Genomic DNA, 19,771 nt, shown 5'->3' with positions numbered 1-19,771 from the left:
ACACAGCCAATATATCTCACGCAGGCACAACCGATGAACTTTGATAATGCTTTTTGTTTAACCAAACATGTATTACCAAAGAGCTGCTTGATGAAGGCGTGACCTAATCAGGTATACCCAAGTAACCTCAGTTATTTTGGTTACAAGTACATCCTAATATTGATTAAGATATACAGGACTTTACAAATGCTGGCAGAGATTGTTCAAATATTTGTCCCGACATTGATACAGTGCGTGCTCTGAACGCCTCCACCCAAGCCTCACTTTCAAAGCTAAAACTCAATTGAATGTTACCCTTTCCAGTGCCCTGCTGACCTTTTTATAAATTACTAAAATGTAAAAAAGTTGTAAGTATCCATAGAGCCTTTGGTGCAGTGGTACTGGTGCCCAGTGGTGTGAGGGCTCACCTCCACCCCAGATACGACTCACTTTTTCTACACAGATGGGGGCAGAAGGACTGTTTTCCTTGTTCCATGAGGGCCCATGACACCTGAGCTACACCACTGGCCAGTAAAGAGTGCAGAGAGTGGGGCAGGAGTGTTGTTTTCAGATTCAGCAGCAATTTGTTTACCCAGCAGGACAGGGTATATTTACCTTCCGTATCAGGTGAAGGTATTTGACACAAAAAACTCAAAAGGTCTCCGTTTAACAGGTGAAGGGGCTTTATCTCAGTTTGCATTTTGTTAATCTCTTGAAGATTTTTTTTTTTTTCCCTCATTTGCCTTCTCGCCACCCATTTCTTCTATCTGGGTTCACCACTGGGCATTCATCTCTTATGCTGGTTAAAGTATTGAGGGGAGGCTACACCTATTTTGAGTCTGGTCATGCATCGAACTACCTTTCTTGACCAATTGACTCACCAGGCATAGCAACCTTCCACTCTGTTATCGACCTGGAGCACCATGATTTATTGTACAAGCGAGATAGGCGCGGGCTTAATCATCGGAAAATCATAACCAATAGTAAAGGATCAACCAAAAGTTTCAAGAAAAGGTACCCAAAACCCACGATTTCTCTTAGAGTGATCTAAAGTATCAAGCTTAGCCACAACCCTCATGGCTAGAATCCAATCCATTAATTTAGGGGAGGATGAAGAGACCCACAACTTACAAATCTCTCTGCGAGCTAGCAATACAGCATAAAAAATAAGTCTTACATTGTCATCCAAACATTTGTTTTCTAAATTATATCTCCCTGTTATAATAAATTCAGGGCTTACCTCCATTCGCAGGTTCAAGATTCTAGATAGACAATTACTTACGTCCAGCCAGAATTGTCTTATATTTGGGCAATAAACAAACATGTGTAGATCGTCGGCATTTAAAGTGTTACATTTCGGACATCCCACTGCTCCGCCTGTTTTAAATTTGGATAGTCTTCGAGGGGACCAATATGCCCTATGGATAGTGAAAAGAAGGTTCCTCCTTAAATTTGCAGGTTTAACAATACTATAGAGCATAGACATAGTTACTTGCCATTGACTCTCCGTCGCGATCTTCGGCAAGCTTTCCCGCCACAGGGCCTCCGGAAGCACAAATGGTCCATCTTCCATTTCTAGTCCAGTACCATGTAGCCACTTCCTTCTTAAAAGCCCCTACACCCAACTTGGTCTCGAAATCGTTCTGAGTCCCAATCACAGTTTCTAGATCAGTTGCCCAACTCTGTATCTGTATATATTTATACCTGGAGAAAACTTGACCCCATTGTTGTTGACAAAGACTCCAAGAAATTAATTTATCTTCCTGAAACAAATCTTTCCATCTTTGTAGCCCAACCTCTTTCTTTAACTGAGAGGCCAAAACATCCTTTGTCCATAGTGGAGCTCCAGGAGAATCCCATATTGGGGCCATAATACTGAAATAAGGTAGTTTCAAAGTTTTCCTTATTTTGTACCATACTTCAGCCAAGTCTCGCAAAACCTTTAATCTCACCTTTGTAAAAAATTTAGGGTCTGCAAACTTATATAAAAAACCAAAATCATCGAGGCCGTTACATTTTAACAGTGCGCCAAATAACTCTCCAATCGTAGATTTGATTAGGGTACCAAACAACATCCTGCAATTCTTTAAACAAAAAGCCCACGAATAAATTTGTAGATCTGGTGCAGCCAAGCCGCCTTTGTTAGTTCTCCTCCTCAGTTTTTTCCATGATATTCGTGCACCTTTTGATGCCCATATAAATGAAGCTAACTCGCTCTGGACCTTAGCCAACCATTCTTTTCTGAATCCCAACGGTATAGTCTCAAACAGGAAGGTGATTTTCGGTACTATAACCATCTTCACAAGATTGGTCCGACCATAAAGTGATAGAGGGAGATTCATCCATCCTTTTAAAGTAGCCGTGATTTCTTTCTTAATCTTAAAGAAATTGACTTTAGCAAGATCTTCAATCTTATGAGTTATCCTAATCCCCAAGTATCTCATTTCAGCTTTACTAGTTACCCCTTCTGTGCTTAAATTCCAGGCCATTATCTCAGTCTTATCCTGATTTATTTGGTAACCTGAAACTTTTCCAAACTCTTTCGTTATTCTCAGCAAGTTATCAAACGAGTGATGTAAATTAGAAGAATAAATAATAATATCATCCGCGTATAGGCCCAATTTTTTTGACCAATCTCCAGCTACAAAGGGGGGTATCTCTTCTGAAGCCCTTATCTTGCAAGCCAATGGTTCTATATATAAGTTAAAGAGTAAAGGCGACAGAGGGCATCCTTGTCTGGTACCTCGCATTACTTTTATGGGGAGAGTGAGTATTCCATTAACTAAAACACGTGATAACGGGGAACAATATAGAGAAAAAAGAGATTGAGTAAAATTCTTCCCTAGATTAAGATATTGTAGAAGATCTTTTAGATATGCAAAATGTACTCGGTCGAATGCCTTAGGTGAAGGGGCTTTATCTCAGTTTGCATTTTGTTAATCTCTTGAAGATTGCTTACAAATGTATATAAGAAGAGTACAAGAAGGCATTGTGATGTCCTCCTTCTCCAGAAATGGCACCCTTTTGTTGTAATTAGTTCGGGCACCCATTGGCTGAACTGGGATATTTAAGGTCACCTGACTATGGACAAGAATGTTTATGGCCCTCAAACCCAGATCATTTTACCTAAAGCCAAGAACATGCTAATAGACTCTATTTTAGAATGCACATGTGCAGGCACATTGTAGGATACATAGTATTGTTGGTATGTTGGTGGGTTGGAATGGAATGAGGAGTAGGATACTGTGTGTGTCGGTCGGTGCAGGACAGTTGGTTGATACCTGGGTTGATGCAGGAGGTGCCTGCACTGCTCCTTCCTAACATACATAATCTTTCAGAAAAGGAACGGTTAATCTATTACCTCTGTGGACTTTGTCTTCCTGACAATGGTGACGAGGATGGGCTGGAGCGGTGCTGGTGGTCAATGAGCAGCTGAACTGGAGTTATTATCCGATGATTCCAGAATTTCAAGTTGCCGTGTGAAGCATTCTTGTTTCTTGTAACCTGGTGATAAGTCGGGGAGGTGTTAAATTGAAGAAGCAGTCACTGCCTCTTCAAACCATGCTGCAGGTATCCAGTTCATGAAGGGAGAATCCAATGCAGCCATCTGCTTGTCCTCTCCTCAAGAGGTGTTTCCATTGGATGCTGTTCAGTGGCCCTGATGCAGGGATTGCTGCTCTGCCACAACATGGGAGTATTGTTCTTGTTTGTATCCAGGTGATGAGCTGGAGATGCGCTGTTGCGTGCCAGTGACGAGGTGGGGAGGTGTTGTTTGTCCGGACAAATTCACTGTGGCGCAGGATTGCGTTATTGTTGCTGCTGCATGCCCTGTGGCTGTCATCTCTGTGATTGGCACACCTGGATAGTTGTTTCTTGTCAATTCTGCAGGTGCTAAATGAATTGCTTGTTAATCCTGCAGATAATATCCTGCTGGTGATAGGCACACCAGAGAGTTTTATTTGTGGTTTAATCTATGTGCCGATACTGTATCACACATCTGACAGTAATGGGCACACTTGAAATAATTGCTGAAGTGCGTTCACTAAGAATATTGTTGTTCTCCGTGTTGCCTGTATTGCAATCCCTAACAAATTAAGGTATTTTTATTTAGTAATTAATTAACCAATTTGTGTAATGATGAGCATACAGCCTTCTCCATTTTTCCTAGCTGAACCTGGGGAACCCTCTGTGCAATGGAATTTGTGGCTTGATACAGGGCCGGACTAGCTACCGGGCAGTTGTGTGGGCTGCCGAGCTAGGGGCTAATTTCTCTGTGGTGGGGGCTTATTTTGTTGATGGGGACCTGCGTGCGATTTGAAATTAAAAAAGCAAAACGAATTTCGTTTTGCACACGCAGGTCCCCATCAACGAAATTAGCCCCCAGCACGGCAGCACACACAACTGCCCGGTAGCCAGTCCGGCCTTGGCTTGATATGTTTGAAGCTTATGTGGATGTGTTAGAAGAGTGTGAATGCATGGTGGAAAGACCGATATCTCTACTCAAACATAGATTAGGTGCCATAGGTTTACCCGCATGCGCGCTAGCGGTTTTCCCGCTGTGCGCGGCGATTTTAAAAATCACGCGTTACGTGACAAGGTCAGCTCGTCATGCGCGCAGCGCAGGTAACGCCCATGACGAGCTGACCTTGTCATGAGCGCTGAAGGGGTTAACGCAGTTTAACAATTTACCTCCTTTAGTGAATGCCAATAATGTGGTTGTGTATCAGTATGCCACCACACAGATGCAAGAGAGATATGGTTGGAAAATCAGTTTTTTCTTCGAACGGTTTACATTCTATTCAAGGTCACAGGAGGAGGAGGAAACAATTGACCAATTTATTGCAGCCTTAAGAGGATTGATTGTAACATGTGCCTTCATGTATGTCTTATGACCAGCTTTTAAGAGATCAGATACTGGCGAAGATGAAATCTAAGAAAATACAAGAGAAATTATGGCCATGTGTGAAATTGACTTTGAAGGCAGCTGTGGATGTTGCTAGAAGTATAGAACTGTCAGAAAAATGTACTCAATCTGTGAAAAAGGAAAGGAAAGGTGCTGTATCAGTGTCTGCGGTTGGAGGGGAAAGATGCTAAAGGTAAAGAGAAGATTTATGAAGCAAAAATTAATGAAGTGATGCGAACTGGAAGTAAAGGGTTGTGTTATAGATGTAGATCAAGTTTTCACTTGGCTAATTATAAAATGTGTCCTGCTGTAAGTTAAGATATGAGGTACATGGAAGAAGAAGGGACATTTTAACAGAGTATGCAAGAGCATAGGTAAGACGGTTAATTTTATAACAGAAGATATTGAGGATGAAGAAGGGAGAATGCACGGCGTAGTTTTAAGTATACAGGATAATCTGGTGTGTGATTGTGAAAAAAGTGTGAAATTGCCTAATTGCACTATAAGTATAGTTGGATGCAAATCGAAATGATAGTTGATTTATGTACATGGTATACTGTTATATACAAAAAAAGTTTGACGAGTTATGGCCTTGTAGACATTTATATGATTCTGATGCTAGCCCCGGTAGTTATTTGGGTCACAGGATTCCAATGCAAGAATTGATGTGGGCAAATTTAGAATTTGGTTTCAGACAGTGTCATGGCAAGGTTTATGTGACTACCAAGGGATCTATGATTTTGGGTTACCCTCACATAATGGAGTTGGGCATGAAAATAGATCCCAGTGCTAATCTCCGGTGTATTCTATACATGATGTAGCACAAGTAACAAATGTGATAAAATATGGGAATTTGAAGGGTGAAATTTTGTGTGTATTCAGTGATGGTTTGGGCAAACTGAAAATGCTCAAACATAAAATTGTGTTGATAACGCTGTGCCGATTAGACAGAAAGTGAGAAATATACCCTTGAACTGTAGTGAGAAATTAAAAGAGATATTACAAGATTTTTTTTAAAAAAAAGATAATAAAGCTTGTTGAAAGTTCTGCTTGGCTTTCGCCAGTTGTGATTTCACTGAAGGCTTATGGTGAGTTAAGGCTTTGCGTGGATTTGAGGTGCTTAAATGAAGCTATTGGATGGACACTTTTCCTCTTTCTAATCTGCAAGAATTGATGTCTTCAATTGGTGATGCATCTTTTTTTTCCACGAATGATCTCACAAGTGAATATCACCAAATTGAATTGGAAGATGAATCTAAGCATTGTATAGCTTTCATAATGCCAAAAGGAATGTTTCAGTCAAAAGAATGCTGTTTGGTCTCGCAAGTGCGTCTGCTGTCTTCCAGCGAGAAATGTCTAGAATTTTGTATGGTGTAAAAGGCGTGACTGTATTTCAGGGTGATATTTAGCTTTTTGGTAAAGATCAACATGAACATGATGTGAATTTAAGACTAGTCTTGTCTGCACAAATGGAAAATGGTTTAACCGTGAAGAGACCAAAATGTATCTATGGGAAGCAGCAAGTTAAATTCTTAGGCCATGTACTATCTAATGAGGGTATTTGTCCTAAAAGAAGGCATTTTGAAGCAATTGTAAATGCACCAGAACCAAAAAACAAGGAACAATTGATGTCCTTTCTTGGGCTAACAGAATGTTTTTCATGGTTTGTGGAGAACTTTGCTACTAGCGTAGAACATCTACGATATTTATTAAAGAAAAATGCAAAGTTCTGTTGGTCCCAAGATCAAACAGAATCTTCATTGCAATTAAAAATGAAATAATGCAAGCACCTTGCTTAAAATATTTTTTGTCATGGGGATGAAATGTATAACATTGGTGGACACCAGTGGGTATGAGGTTGGTGCAGTCTTGTCCGATAATGGGGTGCTATTTATGGCAGAGGAGATACAATTCTATTTGAAGAGTTGTGGAATTTAACATGTGAGATTATCCTTATACCACCCAGATGTATATGGTCAAGCAGAATGCTTTAACCAAGTTATAAAAGAAGCTTTTCAATTGGCCTTAAAATCTGGTTTGTCATGGACGAAGTCTCTTCAGGACCTGTTGTCTTATAGAATTACACCCCTCCCCATTCTGCGACATGCAGGATGCCTTTTGAGTTGTTGAGAGGAAGGAAACCTTCCAAGTTGGTTTCTTGGTGGTTAAACAATGAATGAGACAAAGTCTGGAAGTCAAATGGATCTCGAAATGAAGAGGAAGGTGGAATTGTTTCTGGAACAGATAAAATGTAGACAGAATGTTTATAGGAGAATGCCCATCATAAAAGTAGGGCACTGTGTACGGGTGAAAAATACTGGTATTGTAGAGAAGGGTGCATCACGTTTGACAGAAGCTTTAAGAGTTCTCAAAGTTTTAGGAAGTGCAATCAAATTGGTGGATGGAAGAGTATGGAATTTAGCACATGTAAGCACTTGTATTCTGGAAAAATTCGATTGTGTTACTAAAAGTTGTGAGGATGATGATGGGAGTGGTTACATGATGGGAGAACGAATGGATCGTATAGATTCAGAAGTTGTGAATGTGACTGAGGAAAAAGAGTGTGGAAATGAGCATGGTGAGGAGGAAGTGGACGACGGTAGTCAGGAAAGACAAGAAATATAGATGCTGAGGGGTAGATAAGAAACTACCTGCCTATTTTGATGGCTATGTGCTGGTGTAGTCCCATAGGAAGGTCCTTCTGGGTCAGTTTATTTTATGAGATAATTGATTTATATTGAGGTAATTTTGTATTATTCTTTCTTCTTTTTAATAATATGTTTTGTAAGTTTGTTGAATTCCATTATTGGGAGGAAGGTGTGTGAGACACATACACGGTATGGGTGAAATGCTGAATAGGTTGGAATGAAATGGGTAGAATGTGTGGGTTGGGGCCGGGCCGTTGGTCCATGGGTTTCTGCTGGATGTGCATGCACCAATCATTCCTGACATACATCATCTTTAAAAGAAGAAACCGTATATCAACTTACCTGCGTGGACTTTGTCTTCCTAACACACATCTTATAATTATAGAAATAGTGGATCTTGCTAGGAAACTGTTTTGCAGCCTTTCAAAGCGTAGGATGTTTTCTATTATAGCATTTTTATAGTTTGAATTTCCTTGTTGTGGGCCCTGAAGCGCATTTTCAGATGAGACGCAATATGCTCCATGGGGAAGTCAATGCCTGGAAGAGTATTATATCTGTTCTCTGTTGTGATCCTGTGTGGTAAATACTTTGGTGCTGTGCTTGAGTGACTAGATGTGCTCTTTTGTCGTCATCATTGCAGCACCCAGCAGTGTGATGGAGGGAGGAGTCTGAGGTAGTCAAGCAAAATAGCATTGCTATTATGTCTAAAACATAGAGGCGGGTGCACAGCCGCAAACTAACAAGAAGGAAATGGGGTGCTGTGAGCGCTACACCAAAAAAGGGGCTAATCAGAGATGGTCATGCAATCCATAAAACAACATGTACAAAATGCTGTCAATGAGAACAATGAAGCCAAATGGGAAAGAATGGGAACGGCAGTAGCCGTTCACTTTTTTTTTTAAGGGATTGATGCTGCCTATTGCTGTACATGAGAAAGTAAAGAAGTGGGACCTGAATTATGGTTGGCCACATAAGCAGAAACTGCACAATCTTTGAAAAGACTAGATTTCACGTACTTCTTCTAGGTCAGAGGAGACCAGGGGCCATGTTATGGAATTGCCCAGGGGGTGCAATGGGCATTTGCACCTGCTTTGCATGCCCCTGGGGCACTTCGGTATTACAGAAGGGGCTGCAGATGCTTGTGCGTCCCTTCTGTAATACCTATAGCGCTGGTGCAAATAAAGCGCCAGCGCTATCTTCAGAGGGTGTTCCCCCATTTACTTGGGGGCGTGACAGCATGCAAATGAGAGATTGCATTTGCCTCTATACGCCCACGCCGTATTATAGATGCCGGCGCAGATGCAAAGAAGCTCGCAGGAGGAGCACTGACTGCGCGCTGCCTAGAAGATGGTGCACAGTCAGTGCGTCTCCTGATGGCAGGCCTCTGCAGAGGGTGAAGGGGGGTCCCTTGGACCCCCCAGAAAGCACCTTGCAGGCAGGTGCAGTCACTCACTTCACCAACATGCACGGGGAACTCTAATCCCCCTTAAAAGTGCAGGCGGCGTGGTGTCAAAGCAGCCGCTCCTTTTTTCACATGAATGTGCTGCCCAGGGACAGCGTGAGTTTGCGGCTGCCCTGGGGGTAGCGCATTCCATGTACTAAGGTACACTTTCTCTGTTTGCGCCCAGAGCACCTGTCTAAAGTGCATCTGGCGAAAAGATGGAAAGTGCGTCCTTTATGTAATAGGGCCCTCTTTTGTACCAGGGTATTTGGAGGCTTCCAAATACGGATGACTCTCAAGCAAGCTCCAGATGAGTCATGGCTTAGACCCTTCCCCAGGCAGACTGGCACCTTGCACGTGTTAGGGTGAGAGACAATGTGCATGATAGGTTGTTGCTTTGGCGGCAGATGTCGGTAAGTCAATACTGGGTTACCTGTATTTATGAATTACCACTTGCAATACGTATTGTATTTTGTTTAGACCATGAGAGGCTTTTGGTGTAAGGATTTATTATTTTCAAAGTTAAAAAAATGGTAACTTTTGTTTTATTTCACCCTTTGATAGGATGGAAACACAGCACTGCATCATGCAGCAAAAAACGGCCACAGTGAGGTACTCCAAATTTTGATCAACAAGTTTCAAAACAATGAGGTAAGAAGGCCTCGAGTTTCATATGCTAAGAAGAAAAAGCACAGAAAAATGGATGCTCCAACAAAATACTCAACCCTGGCTGATGATGGGCTATTTTACAAGCATCGCTTTGCATTGAAAACAATGTACTTAGGCACGTGGCTGTTGAGAGGCTAAATTGAATGTAATGAAATGGTCTTGAAGTTACTTCTTCATATTTTTTGTCCCGGATAATATCTGAAGCACAACCCCTCGACTTGCATCCCAGTAATAATCTGTGGCCCTTCCTTTATCACATACAGAGCTCTGTTGCTTTATTGCAGGTTTGTGCTATGAAAGTGTCCTACATAGATACATTTATACGCAGTTCCATTTTACACCTGAGCTATTCATCACAGATGCAGGGAGCACAGGTGGCTGGCACGCCGGGATAGCCCTGGACCTGAGGCCCAGCACTTGATAGTGCCCGGATACTCCTGCGCAGAGTCTGAGGTTGGTAGAGGAGGGAGGAAGAAGGCGGAGAGTCTCCAGGGGTCGCAAGGGCTCAGGCCCAGATCAAGTGGCCATGGCAGCCAAGAGGAAAGCCGTATTGGATAAGGTTTCTGAGGGCACTTCAGCGAGTGTCAAGACACGAGGACACCATTGATGACAGGAGAGCCGGCGGCGGGCGGAGGAGATAGACACTCGGGGCTCGGCTGTCATCTGCCACGAAACCCACATAGAAGCTCTACTACTGGTAATGGGATGATGGACTGTTCTGCATCTCCATATCAGGGACATTGTTGTTCTTGTTCTTTGATGTTGGGGGCTGCTTACGGGTGCCAACTGACACATAAGTACTTTACATTACTCTTAGTGCTCCACCACATTGGGTTGCCGGCCCGAACTTCCCACCGAGGAGGCTCTCCACACTATGTCATTTCCACATTCACTAAACACTTGAGGATACTTACCCTCAATGTCAAGGGCCTAAATAATCCGGTCAAGCGAAAAGTAACGTTGTCCTACCTCGAACACTCACAAGAGGACATATGTCTCTCACTTACTATGTAGGGATTGGAATAGACTGAAGTCTCGAACCTTTCCCCCAGCAGTTCTTCTCCTCCATGACACATAAGGCAGCGGGGGTTGCAATACTTAGTTAACGCTCTTTCCAAGGGAAGGTGGGGATGAAGTTCTCAGAGATCAAAGGACACCTACTTGGGTACTGATTACACTTAGGTTCGCATTCCATACTTGTGGGCTCGATATACTCTCCTATTGAGAAGCAGGAGCAGTTAATTCAGGAAGCAATTGAGGACATCATGTCGACACAGGATGAGTGGGTGATTCTGAAAGGTTATTTAAATATAGTCTTTAATAACAACCTCGACCGCTCCACCTCATCTTGGAACTACTGGATCCCTTAGCGCAGGAACTCTTGGCTGGGTGTGGGACTTGGGATTGAGGGACCTGTGGAGAGACCATCACCCAACCCTGAGGGATTACACCTTTTACTTGCCATGTTCATAGGCCATGGATTGCTTTCTTGGGGCCCAGGGGGGGCATTAACCTCAGTTGAGATAGACCCCTGTAACTTATCTGACCACACTGTGGTTGTACTAGACCTTGCTCTTCCACCCCAAGGCCGAAAACCCAAAACATGGAGATTGAGGGAGTCCCTACTGCGCTGCCCAGATGCAGTCCAACAACTGGAGACAGCCTTAAAGGAGTACCTGGTGGGGAATCTCCCCCAGCGATGATATGGGACGCTCTGAAAGCGGTGATTAGAGGGGTATTGATTGCAATATCTGCACCAAATAAAAGGGCACGGTGAGATATTAGGGCAAAGCTCCAGACCCAAGTACAGGAGGTGGAGCGCATTCACCATTGTACAGGCACCCCCACTTCTGCGCCTCAAACACGCTTTCTATACAGTGGCAAATAGGTGCGGAAGGATGTTAGCAAACAAATTGAGGGGACAGCAACAGTCCAATACGGTAAAGACGCTGACCTCGGAAACCGGGGAAGAGATAGTGGCGGAAGAGGCAATAGTGGCCCGGTTCGGGGAATTCTATGAAGACCTGTATACAGCACCGAACCTTCCCTCCAAGCCAATCCCGGAATGCCTAGAAGGACCACCGGTCTCCAGGGCGCAGGCAGACCAGGCATTCGGAATTAGATGCTCCTATTGGAATCAAGGAGGTTATATCTGCGATAGTGAGGTTAAAATCTAGTGAGTCTCCGGGCCCGGATGGCTTTTCGGCCATTTCCTTCAAAACATATTGCGGTCTGCTGGCCCCTTTCCTCACAATGGTGTTCAACTCAATTACGGGTCCATCATCACTGCCCTCGTCAAAGCTCGGTAATCGCAAGACCAGGCAAGTATAAGAAATTACGCAGGTTTTACAAGCTGATTTCGCTGTTAAATGTCGATGCAAAACTGTTCACAGGAATACTAGCAGCAAGGCTGTACCCTCTGATGCCAGGGCTGATTGGACCAGATCAGTACGACTTTATACCCAACAGGCAATGCCCGTGATAACATTAAGTGGTTGCTCCACCTTATTGATAAAACATCAAGCACCCAAGCAGAGATCATGCTTTTCTCGATCGATAAGGAGAAAGCTTCAATAGGGTGCATTGGCCTTATCTGGCAGAAGTACTGAACTATTTTGGGCTGGGAGATAGATTCCGTGCCTGGGTACTGAGCAGTTACGAGAGACCACACACTGTAGTTCGGGTGAATGGCAGGAACTCGGATTGGTTCCCAATTTGCCGCGCAGAGAGTACGGGACTCACCAGAAGTGAAGGGAGTATACTTTGGAGGCGAGGAACACTTGATCACCCCGTACGCCGATGATGTGATAGTTTCACTAGATGATCCTCAGTCTTCTCTCCTGGGCTACTTACAGGAGATTGAGGGTTTTGGCGCAATGTCGGGTCTCTGGAGCAATTTCTCCAAATCACAAGCTCTGAGCCTTACAATGCTCCAGACTACACAGGAACACCTCACAAGATCATTTTCGATTTGCTATTTGGGTACACAGCTCTAACCAACTATTCAAGGGACAGTAGCACTTAATTATAAAGAACTGGTTGATAAAGGTAAATCAGATCTGCTTCGCTGGCAGCCATACTCATTATCTTGGCTGAGACGGGTAGCAGCCCTTAAAATTACGGCTCGACCCAGAATACTATATATATTTTTGACCCTGCCACTTTGGCCCCCGCCTAGGGCACTTCAATCCTTACATAAGGCCTTTCAGGCCTTCGTCTGGTTGAACCGGCTTCCTCGGATGAAGCGGAATCTGAACTGCGCAGCCCAAGTGAGAGTGGTCCGAGCATCTCATCCCCTCAGCAGTACTTCTAAGCTGCTCAATTACGATACTTGGTGGAGTGGCCCTGTGCCGAATCTGAGAAATCATGGGTATTCATGGATAGGGCACTGGCGGGGACCACCCTGTGGAAGATCCCTTTTCTGAGGAAGGTGAGTCGCCCCCCCCCAACTTATATCTCTCAGCCATTACAGAGTTTCTGATGAGGGTCTGGAACTCGGTAGGGAATACACATAATCTGACATCGTTCCCCTCACCAGTAAATCCAATAGTAGAAAATCCAGATTTCACACCTGGACTGCACGGCAGGGCCTTTGAAGCCTGGCAGAGGCCAGGCAGCAGATCTGTGGGACATCTCTTTGACGAAGAGGGCCCCATCCCTTTTGTACACTTAAAGCAGACCGTGCGCTCCCTGAGGAGGAGAGATTGCACTACACACCAATTAGGCACTGGGTCATGGACCCGGCAACAAGGGATTCTGATCAGAGACCCTTAACCGTCTTCGAACGGTGGCTCCTTGACAAGGAATCAGACAAGCGTATGGTCACAGATCTATATACATTTCTGTTAGGCTCGGAACCCCTGACAAAATCCCCGGCACAACAGAGGTGGGAACAGGAGCTTGGACGTCCACTAGCACAGAAAGAGTGGCAAGATATATGTTATAGGGCTAGACACATGACACCCAATATGTCAAGTACAGAAACGGCAATAAAGATTGCCTCGTATTGGTACTGGACCCCATCCAGGTTATATAAAATCACCCCCGATGAAGGGGATAAGTGCTGGAGATGTAGTGACTCTCCTGGGACCTTGGTCCATATTCTCTGGGAGTTCCTTAGACTGGCATCCTTCTGGGAAGAGATCTTAACAGAAATGGATACGCATCTCGATACTCAACTCCCTAGATTTTCCTCCTTCATTATCCTGGGGCTTCCTAACCCGCTCACCTACCCACTCCATTCCAAACGAGGCAGACATATCACACTAGCCCTGCATGCGGCGCACCAGACTATACTGGCTCTCCGTGGCATTGAAAGAATCCCATCGAGATTGGCTTGGCTGCACAGCTACTAGGACCTCCTAGGAATGGAAAGTCTGGCAACATCTCTTGACCCAGAAGGAGACACTTTTAGAGACACGTGGCGCCCATTTATAGCACCCCTAATGCAAGAATTCACTGAGCTCATGTGCCCCAGATACCTCAAGTTGTTGTGCATGACAGACCCCTCATCCCACTAACATCTCCCAGACTGTGTAGCCCAGGGTAGTGGAAGTGTTACAGAGACAGCTGGCACTTGCGGTGGGGGGCCATAGGGGCTAGGGATTTAGTTAAAAGCTGCAGACGCACTGAGGGGGCCGAATGTTGACACCTACTCAGCTATACAATGTTGATTATGCAATGTCAGCCCAATAAAACAAATGTAAACATAAAACTTTAAATGGTTGATTGATTGATTTAAGCTTTATTTCGACAGAAATGTCATAAAAGCTGTGATTAAAAAACATTACTATTCTTTACAAAGACTACAGATAAGCAACATTATTAATTTACAAGGATGTTGATGCAACAACGTGATTGGTTAAGTTCTTGATACAATAATGCATATATCGTGTCCAAATTGTTGAGAAAAAAAACGAGATAACAATGATAAGTAAACAAATTAGCTCAAATTATCTAATACATGTTAACCCTAAAAGCCAAGATGAAAACAGACAATACTTCATCATTATAATGGGACATTAAAATACTAAAGAAACGTTTAATTTTCCTTGACTTAGCAGCAGAGTTTTGACAAATAAAGTGCTTGTGCATAATAATTCTAGCAGCTTAAGTGTTATAACCTTAAAGTTCCCACTGGCCTACTTTCAATCTTAAGGCTATAACTTTCTTGAAAGGACCTTGCACCTTGCGAGCCATGCTTGTCCTAAAATTGTTGCTATGCAACACGCATAGAATGGCCTGGGATTGGACCTAAGAATGCATAGTGCTGTGTAGTGGTCCTGTGTGCCCAGTTGTTGACAAAGTGGTTTCAGCCATTTTGCCCGTGATGTTTTGTACCCCGGCCAATCAAACATTAAATGGGCGATGCTTTCGGTCCAGCTTACCCTTTCAAGTAATTATTGTTAAACAAGCATTTGCAATACAATCAGTCTCGCCTTTGGGACCTTATATGTATTTTTTAGCTATGCAGGACATTAGCCTAGGTGCTGAAGCAACTACTGTTCTTTAACATGGAGGGAAAGTAAGCACCAAACTGCGTGACACGCCAGGTATCGGAACACGGAGAGAAATATTGCCTTTCAGCGGTAAATGGTCTAGTCCAAAGCTCTGTTTTTCATATAAAATCAGGGCCTTCGGTGGTCTCCCCACTGGAATATATTAGGCAGGTATTGGATGATCCGTATTCTTTCGTCCAAAATCCCTAATGTTGTACCCTTGTGCCACCCTGGTCCTGATGTCCTCATTCTGTTCACATCAGCTCATTTTGCCTCTTCAGAGAAGCGTGTATGTGTCCACTAAGAGTTTAGCTATCTATTTTCAGTTATTGCTCAGCAGCTGAGTGATCAGTGCTTCCTTTTTAACAGAATACAAATTGGTCAGAAACCCGCAGCCAGTGCTTTCGATGGTATGGGTGTCAAATACCAAGGCTGCGTAGTCTGCATTCCACCTCATGCCTCATACATCCACCAACAGACACTCCCTCCCTCTTTGTCCCACTCCTACGGGTTCTTTTAATATCTCTGGTGGTTCCCTTTGTGGATCTCGTTCTTGTCCTTCTTCTTTTCCCCTTTTGTGTTTTTTATTTTATTCCTGTGCTGGATCGACATCTGTTCTGGAATAATACGTGCTGGTGGGCGCCACATGCAACCACCGACTCATGATAAGCGCTGAGCGTGATAGTCCCTACTAGACAGGACAGTACGTGCAAAAGTATTTTCCCTAACTTAGGCTGGGGATGTATAAGTGTGTCTCCATCCCAAGTTTGGGAAAATACTCTCCGACTAACCACATTATTCAAGGAAGACCGTTTGGTAGCAGATCAACTAGTTACAAGACACAGGCTGTTAAGGAAACTACTAACTATTGAGATTTCGTAGGGATCTAACTAGCATGAAAGCCAAGAAATGGCGCAGCATTTAAGTCCATACTTGCGCTTATAATTGTCATCTCTCCCTCCCATCCAGCCGCGGCCGGCAGTGGGAGTACCTGCAGGGCGGTGACGTGGGGAGGGGAAGGGGCAGGGTGGGGGGTAGTAATGTATGGATTACGGAGCTTCCCAGGTAAGTAAACATTTAAATAAATAAAATGAATTTCGCCGCGCGCACTGCATCCCCAAATGCGATGCAGTGCGCGTAACCAAATTCGTTTTATTTATTTAAATGTTTACTTACCTGTAAAACACCGTAATCCATACATTACTACCCCCCACCCTGCCCCTCCCCCTCCCCACGTCACCACCCTGCAGGTACTCCCACTGCCGGCCGTGGCTGCTCCCATCCACTCGGACTGCTATATGGATGTGCTTGTGTTAAGTTGAGCAGATGGGGTACCTTATGGAGGCCTTACGGCGATTGCCCCAAGTGGGAGAGCTGAAACACAGACAAATTACGAAGCATCTTAGTTATTCTTATTCTCACTTTTACTGCAGCACCGTACAAGCTGCCTATCCTTCCCACCCCTCCTCCGTTCACCACAAAAAACACTGTAGCCTAGCTGTTGTGGTGGCTAGGTAGCCACAAACTTACAAAAGGTTACGAATTTAAGCCTCTGCATGTCACCATTCCAGCCTGAGTGTGTTCTAGAAAATCAATCTGTGGCCTACAATGTGACACCTGGAAATGACAAACTTTAGATTCAACTTCATACATAGTGAACAAGGGATGACTGCCAAAACTGTTAATGCCTGGACAAAGGATATGGTCTGCTCCTATACCCCATACCCATTGTTCATCTCCGATATAAGAGCTGCAGCCTGACCACTGATCTTTGATTTGCTTGGGGCTATCAGAAGATAACCAGTCACCTAGAGCGAGGATTACGGGATGCTTGACCATGACATAGATTTTGAGACGCCAATATTTACTAATATCATAGGATACCTCATTATTATAAACAACAAGCATAAGAATAAGCACTTGAATTTGGTGGGGTTTATGCACATATTTAAGTATGGTTCAGCTCATCGGTTTGTGGTTAACCAACATCTCTTATGTATAAGCTGGTGTCTGAAACCACCAGCTTAGTTCACCTACTGCTTTTATGAAGACATGTGCATCAGCACACAAAGACTGAACTAGGACGAGAACCCTGTATTTTGTATCTCTGAAGAGCCAGAGATAAGTTCTACAATAATGGAGAAGCCCATGGTTGTTGTGCTTAGAAGAAGTCAAGAACCAGAGCCTTGAGGCACAGCTGTGTTTTCTTATTGTGAGGACCTGCTGCTCTCTTGTGCAAAAAGTCCATAGCAAGACTGGAGTGCTGCTGAAACTGCCCAGACGTGACAAAACGCAAAGCCGTGGAAGCAGACTTTCTCACCTCTCTCAAAATCTGAGAGACCTTTCTAGGCTCCAAGAAAATAAATGGAAGAGCTTAAAAAGACTCTAGCAGCTAGAGTCTTCTTAAGCTCTTCTATTTATTTTTTTAATGTAGATTGCCTAATGTTCACATACTAGCCAGATCCCACAGCACAGAGTAGACTGGCTGCATCAACCTCAAATCAAACTCTGTTCCTAGCCGTCCGAGGACACTCCAGATATCAGTGATGCAACCACAACTGGTCGCATCACTGATGTCCGCCTGAGGAGCTTCAACTCTACTTCCAGCCTTCCCAAACCATTATACCACTACAGCCAAGACCTAATCACTGAGAGGCTATCTAGAGAGCAAAATCAGAGTGAAAAAGTGCCACATACGTGCTCCGGCGAAACATAGGTAAATTCTGCCCTGAAACAAACTATTATCATATAAAAGTAAAACTCATATGGGAGGTAGCAGAAAGTACAAGGGTGAACAAGTACTCTTCATTAAAAGCAAAAATGTCTTTCACAAAATAATGCTTGCAGCAATAGGTGGCATGCATGTGGGATGTAAGGGTCAATCATATCAATCAATCATATCATTTGTAAAGCGCACTACTCACCCCTGAGGGTCTCAAGGCACTGGGATGGGGAATGCTGCTACTGCTCAAAAAGCCAGGTCTTGAGGAGTTTTCTGAAGGTTAGCAGGTCTTGGGTCTGCCGTAGGTGGATGGGGAGGGTGTTCCAGGTCTTGGCGGCGAGGTGGGAGAATGATCTGCCGCCTGAGGTCGCTCTTCGGAAGTGGGGGACTGTAGCGAGGGCGAGGTCGGCAGAGCAGAACTGGCGGGTGGGGGTGTAGAAGCTGAGTCGTCTGTTGAGGTACGTTGGTCCGGTGTTGTGGAGTGCCTTGTGTGCGTGGGTGAGGAGCTTGAACGTGATCCTCTTGTTGACCGGGAGCCAGTGCAGGCCTCTCAGGTGGGGTGTGATGTGGCTGCAGCGGGGGATATCGAGGATCAGGCGTGCAGAGGCGTTCTGGATGCGTTGGAGCCATCTCAGGAGTTTGGCCGGGGCTCCTGCGTAGAGGGCGTTTCCATAGTCCAACCTGCTGCTGACAAGGGCCTGGGTGACGGTTCTTCTCGTTTCAGTGGGGATCCACTTGTAGATCCTACGGAGTATGCAGAGGGTGTTGAAGCAGGAGGAGGAGACGGCGTTGACCTGTTTAGTCATGGACAGGGTGGAGTCGAGGATGACCCCTAGGTTGCGTGCGTGGTCGGTGGGTGTTGGAGCGATTCACAGTGCGGTCGGCCACCACAAGTCATCCCAGGCCGAAGGGTTGGATCCGAGGATGAGGACCTCCGTCTTGTCCGAGTTCAGCTTCAGTCGGCTGTTCCTCATCCATTCAGCAACGGCCTTCATTCCTTCGTGAAGGTTGGTTTTGGCGGTGTGGGGGTCCTTGGTGAGGGAGAGTATCAGCTGGGTGTCATCGGCGTAGGAGATGATGTTGAGGTCGTGCCGATGGGCGACGTGGGCGAGCGGTGCCATGTAGATGTTAAACAGAGTTGGGCTGAGGGATGAGCCCTGGGGTACGCCACAGATTATATCGGTGGCTTCGGAGCGGAAGGGGGGAAGGCGGACGCTCTGTGTTCTGCCGGAGAGGAAGGAGGTGGTCCAGTCCAGGGCCTTCTCTTGGATCCCAGTGTTGTGGAGGCGTGTTCGTAGTGTGTGGTGACAGACCGTGTCGAAGACGGCTGACAGGTCCAGGAGGATGAGGGCCGCTGTTTCTCCGTTGTCCAGCAGGGACTTGATGTCATCGGTGGCGGCGATGAGGCAAGCTCTCCGGGAAGGTTGCTGTCTCGAAGGAGGTGTTGATGACTTTCCGGAGATGGGGTGCGATGGATGTGCTGGCTTTGTTGAAGATGTGGTGTGGGCATGGATCTGACGGAGATCCGGAGTGGATGGTGTTCATGATCTTGATTGTGTCATCGTCGTTGATGTTGGTCCAGAAGAGCAGGCGGTTGGTGCGGATGGTGGTCGTGGAGGCGGAAGTCTCAGTGGTTGTCGGGGCGGTCGTGGCGTTGAAACTGTTGTGGATGTCTGTGATCTTGCGTTGGAAGAAGGTGGACAGCGAGTCGCACAGGTCTTGCGAGGGTGGGACGTCGTTGGTGTTGGAGCTGGGATTGGAGAGTTCCTTCACGATGTTGAAGAGCTCTTTGCTGTTGTGCGCGTTGTTGTCTAGGCGGTCTTTGAAGGAGGCCCTTTTGGCGGATCTGATGAGGTGATGGTGTCTGCGGGTGGCATTCTTGTGGGCGGCCTGGCTGTCCGGTGTTCGTTC

The 19,771-nt window shown here is 45.1% G+C and overlaps 1 protein-coding gene across 1 annotated transcript in view; it reads left to right on the top strand.

Moving 5' to 3' along the window:
- ANKDD1B (ankyrin repeat and death domain containing 1B) overlaps positions 1–19,771 on the top strand; it is a 479,621-nt gene that overhangs the window by 154,285 nt on the left and 305,565 nt on the right. The window contains exon 7 of the mRNA XM_078675234.1: positions 9,536–9,622. Coding sequence (XP_078531360.1) covers positions 9,536–9,622 — 87 coding nt within the window. The remainder of the gene's footprint in view (positions 1–9,535; positions 9,623–19,771) is intronic.

The sequence above is a fragment of the Lissotriton helveticus genome, chromosome 2_1 (genome assembly GCF_964261635.1).
Source record: "Lissotriton helveticus chromosome 2_1, aLisHel1.1, whole genome shotgun sequence".
Classification (NCBI taxonomy): Eukaryota; Metazoa; Chordata; class Amphibia; order Caudata; family Salamandridae; genus Lissotriton; species Lissotriton helveticus.
This window is presented reverse-complemented; position numbering and strand designations above follow the sequence as displayed.